The following is a 5,030-nucleotide window of genomic DNA, read 5'->3' on the forward strand; positions in this document are numbered from 1 at the left end:
GAGGAAATGATGGGAAAGATACAAACACCACAGGGAGCAATTCTATTGTCATTTATAAGGTTTCTCTTTTGCTTGCATTTATACTTCTATAATTAAATTTATGAAATGTTTTTTGCTGAATTTTATAATTTTTTGAAATTGATATATATTAACTCTATATGATGAAAATATGCGAATTAGTAACTTTTTAAAGCTGAACACATGCACTTTCTGGATGATTCTGAACTATGGGTGCACGTTCGTATCGTTAGAGGGCATGGAAAATAAGAGCATTTTAAATTTTGATTATTTTGTTTATTTTATGCATATTAGTTATAATAATAATAATAAGAATAAGAATAAGAATAATGGTAAAGTGTTGTGAGTGTGCAAATACGAATATTATAATAAGAGTTGTGGTGCACACCGGCTGGAGACCGAAAATAGAATATAGTAAGCAATATTCATTATGCTGTTGGAGTAGATGAGAGAAAAGACGAGGAATATATTTAATGGAATCGCAAAGAACAAGGAAAGGAGTGGATTTTGCTTATCTTCAAACACAAACATTACTTTGGGCATCACCATACTCACAGAGACGGTGGAGAGAATATTGAGGGAGAGACAGAGTCCAGCGTACAGGCCTAATGGTATCACTGCGTTATCCATACCAACAGAGAGATGGGGGAAAATATGTGAAGAAACAGCAGAATGAAGACACCACTGCACAAAACAGACGACTATGAGGCATGAACATTAGTCGATGATGCCCGTATTTCTCACATAAATTTATAGGTGAACAGCAGAGATGACGACGACTGTATTTGTGGACTTGATGAAAGATCTGAGTATTAAGACGTATATGGATACGTCGCCAATCCTAAATTGACTGTGAGTGCATTGAAAGAAAAGTGTATAGAGAAACTTCAGTGGGAAGACGAATACGAATTAAAGCCTGTGGAAGCTAATACACTGTAGTAAACAAATGAAAGCAACTCTTTCCCAAATGGACTTCCAAGTTGTATTTCCAAACAGAATTTAAAGTTACTTCGGAAACAGGCCAATACAAAAACATAGCAGTCGATTTTATTTTGAAAATGTGTTTTCAATGCGAAAGCAAATCGACGAAGGCTATCCATTTTTCTCTTACAAAATAAACAGACGACATTCATCGTGTTCTATCAAACTGCTACCGATGCAAAGATAGGCACGGAAGTGCCATTAATGGCTCTTATGAGGAGGCAAACACCTCCATGGCCTGTCAAACTAGCGATGTGAACGGGTGCGATTTTCTTACGAACGGCTATATTTCTAAAAGTAAACGACAGCAGAGCCACAAAGTTGTATAGGCATGCCACCTCGAACGGTGCACACACTTACAGCATTTGTTGCTGTTATAACCCAACTTTTGACGCGGGGCGCAGTTGCCACAGCAGGCGACGAAAACGACAATCAGCCGGAATTTTCCATGCTGTGTCATTTAATCCGTGCAGCGCAAACTGGATTTAAGGAGCAGCCGGTAAAACTAAGCGGCAGCGCAAACAGCGCCTTCAACAGTATTCAGCAAATACACATCCTAGCAGGAAACAACGATACCAAAATATCCGAAGACATAGCAAAAGCAGTACCTGAACAAGCCAAGCGACCAAAACATATCCCTCACACAAGCAATGGCGACCAGGCAAAGGCAAAAATAAACGAAACATACGCGATCGCAAAGAAAATAAAGGAGAAAGTCGAAGAGGAAGGTCAAAAAAACAAGGATGCAATAGAAAAGGCAAACAAATTATTAGCAGAAGCGTTAACAGGCGATGAAAGCAAACAGCAAGACGAAGCAGACAGCGGAGCTTATTTCGCCACCGCGACGGACAACAAAATGTTTGGTGCGTCTCCGGACGTCGACAAGACCTGCGACGGCACCGGTGGCGGAGCCGGACAGGGCGACAACGCAGGGGTAACGCTTATCAACGACCTACTGTGCTTATGCGTCATCGGCCCCAGCTCAACAGACCAAAAGATCTGCGCAGGGACAGCCAACTCCGTCAGCGGCTCGGCCGTGAATTACGGCACTCCGGCGACGACATTCAAAACACATTACAGCGCCCTCATCAAAAAATGCCCACCAACAAGCAGCCTTCTGACACCCACAACACTAGCCACACCTCTAATGACGTTCACCACCTACCTGGGGCGGCATGGCAAAGGCGCAACCACTGTGGACGCGAATTCGCCCTATATTTTAGGCCTAGCGGCCAGCACGACAACAGGATGCACAACAAGCAGCCAGCAGACATGCGTAAATTACAAAGTACAACTTTCAGGCGGGCAACCCAAAGGCATCCCATGGCTGAACAAAATGCAGCAGGCAGTCGACAAAGCAGGCGAGGCGACACCGGGTGTATCAACGCGAGCGGATGAAACCGCCCTAATCAAACTAAACGCCACGATCTGGAACCAGTACAAAAACGCCTTCGTGGCGCAGACAGCACTAGTCGACCCTGGAAACCCCTCACCCAAACTTCTGGATCCAAAGAAAGCAGAAGAATGCAAAATACACAAACCAAAAAAGGAGTGTGAAGAAAACAACTGCAAATGGGATGGAAAAACTGAAACAGATGGAGAATGCAAACCTAAAGCAGGATCAGAAGGAACAGAAAAAGAGGGACAGCTTCAACTGGGTGTGCAGCGCACAATGATCAAACCGCTTGTGAAAAAATGAATGAAGGAAAAGAGAAACCTGTTTGCGCCTGGAAAAAAGGTGGCGAAGGCGACAAGGACAAAGACGAGTTTAGGTGCCGAAATGGTAGTTTTCTAGTAAGTGAGAAATTGGCTCTGATGGCTGCTACTTCTGTGAGCTTGGTATAATTTTAGAACTCTAAGGATTTTCGCCCAATTTTATGAAATTTATGAAATTTTTCAAAAATTGCTAAACCTTGATATATTTAATATACTTTTAAATACATTTGCAAATCAACAAAAAAATGCATTAAAGTATACAATGAGTGTATAATTATACGAAAATATATTATAAAAAATAAGTGTTATTCTAATTTTCTTTATTGATTTTTTTATGAATATTAGTTAAGGTTATAACAGTAATACTAATAATGATAATGAAAGTAGAGTGTTGTGAGTGTGCATATACTTATATCATAATAATGTTGGTTGGAACGTTAAATAGTCAGCACCAAGAAAAACAACTGAAAAAATATTAGCAGTGTGTGAAATTCAGTGAGTAACACATGATTGACGAGGTAAAACAGAAATATTGTTGTAAAGGAAAATTCCGGGAGGGTAGGATTAGTGGGACTGTAAAGTACGGAAATGATTAATGGCTAATCGTATGACATAGTATAGAGTGGTTATCATGAAAGTACAAAGTACAATTAGTGCAAAACAATGTATCTAAAGAATTTCATATAACGCCAGTAGAGACGAATGTATTAACTAATGATTCACAAAAAATCCTGTGAACAGAAGAAAAGCCATTGTATATATACCAGTGCATTTTCTATATGAAGTAAATAGAATAAACAGCGATATCCCTCCAATTTCGTAGTTTTATGCGTGCCATACATTAAGGAATTTGAAGGAGAGAGTAATCCATTTAAGGGTAGTCGCTGATACGAAAGTAACGGACAGTATTAAAAAACAGAGCCGGAAAAATGAGCACTTTCGATACCTATATCTCCCGCTTTTAAGCATCTTTAACCCATAGCAAAGCAATGATTTCCGCATAAAACAATGAAAGGAATCTCTTCACCCAAATGCTCACATTTTTTCATGTTACAGCGGCGGTACGCGGAGATGAAACTGTGCAAAATATAAGCGGATGGAAACTATAAAGGTTGAAATATTATATATAGATAGTTTCCTAATGGTTTGTGGCAATAGAAAGTTTGAATTATAGACCATAGATGGGAATTTTATGCATGCCGAAAATGACGTTTTCTAATTTTATAAATGGAGGTAACTTGTGGTTTTGATTACAAAACAGGCTTTCACCTGTTGAAAATTGGTTATTGACTAGTAAGAGGCCGATATAAAATTAATCTCAAAAGCAGTATCAAAAACAAAAAAAGACCATATAAATCCACATAGAGTACAAAAAATAGCGCATTCTATTAAACGCATCTAACTTTGAGATTAGCTTTAGTCGTGGCGCACAAGCTCTAATAAAAAAATACGATTAACGGTAATGCGGGCACACTTTAGTCGGTCGTGGGTAACCGAAAGAGAAATAGTAGGGCTAAGAGCGATAGTAACTGAGAAAGATATTCCTGAAGTGCTTTGATCTGTAAGTCCTAAACAATGAAGGAGTTTAGAAAGGGCAGACTACACATAGTAGAGGGAACATGACGCACATGTTATTTTGAGATAATTTTGGTAGGGTTATAGTGACACTAAAGCAATATAAGTGGAGAATGAGAATCAGCGAAATGCAAGCAGAAACACGACGAAACTGACAAAGCGAAAAAAGAGGCGAAACTTCAATATTAACGCAAAAAGAGGCTGGAAAACAGCGAAGAGTAAAGTAAAGCGACGGTTAAGGAAGAATAAAATTATACCGGTTTCAAGACAACTCATAGAGACACGACTCTCTCAAAAAAAACGCAAAACGAAAAGGTATCCACCGCTGCTCTACACCGTTTTACCCCCAACAAAAGTTTTAACGAAGCAACTTTCACCTCATCCAACACAGTAGGCGCAAAGAGCGAAAACCAAAAAAAATGTCAAAAGCAAAGCAAGCCGACATCAAGCGTATCTTTAAGCTAGTGCCGCTGTTCGCTTTAATACTCAGTCTAAATGATGCTATAACGGCAGAGGCCGCAGCGCCCGACGCCGGCGACAATAAACATAACTCTCGATGGGCCAGAAAGCGTTGCATACCTCATCACCAACGAAGAAAACGAACACAAAGACATAAAAATCGGCACACTTCAAAGCAAAAACTGCGGCGGTGAAAAATGGGCATTCTGCAAACGCGGGACAAAGAAAGCCAAATCAATCAAAGATAACGCAGAATACAAAGCATGGGTCAATAAACACAA

At 39.8% G+C, this 5,030-nt stretch overlaps 2 pseudogenes across 2 annotated transcripts in view; both read left to right on the forward strand.

The window, feature by feature from the left end:
* The window catches only part of TEOVI_000122300:pseudogene, a 1,396-nt pseudogene extending 1,284 nt beyond the window's left edge, over positions 1–112 (forward strand). The window contains 3 exon segments of the mRNA in view: positions 1–3; positions 6–83; positions 86–112. The exon segment at positions 1–3 is cut by the window's left edge and continues 1,284 nt beyond it. Of these exon segments, the coding sequence occupies positions 1–3; positions 6–83; positions 86–112 (108 nt within the window).
* Positions 113–1,354: 1,242 nt separating this feature from the next.
* TEOVI_000122400:pseudogene lies at positions 1,355–2,899 on the forward strand (annotated as a pseudogene). Its single transcript is given in 3 exon segments — positions 1,355–2,668; positions 2,671–2,841; positions 2,843–2,899. Coding segments are annotated over 3 exon segments (1,542 nt in total).
* Positions 2,900–5,030: the final 2,131 nt, after the last annotated feature.

The sequence above is a fragment of the Trypanosoma equiperdum genome (genome assembly GCF_001457755.1).
Source record: "Trypanosoma equiperdum strain OVI genome assembly, contig: ctg_323, whole genome shotgun sequence".
NCBI lineage: Eukaryota > Euglenozoa > Kinetoplastea > Trypanosomatida > Trypanosomatidae > Trypanosoma > Trypanosoma equiperdum.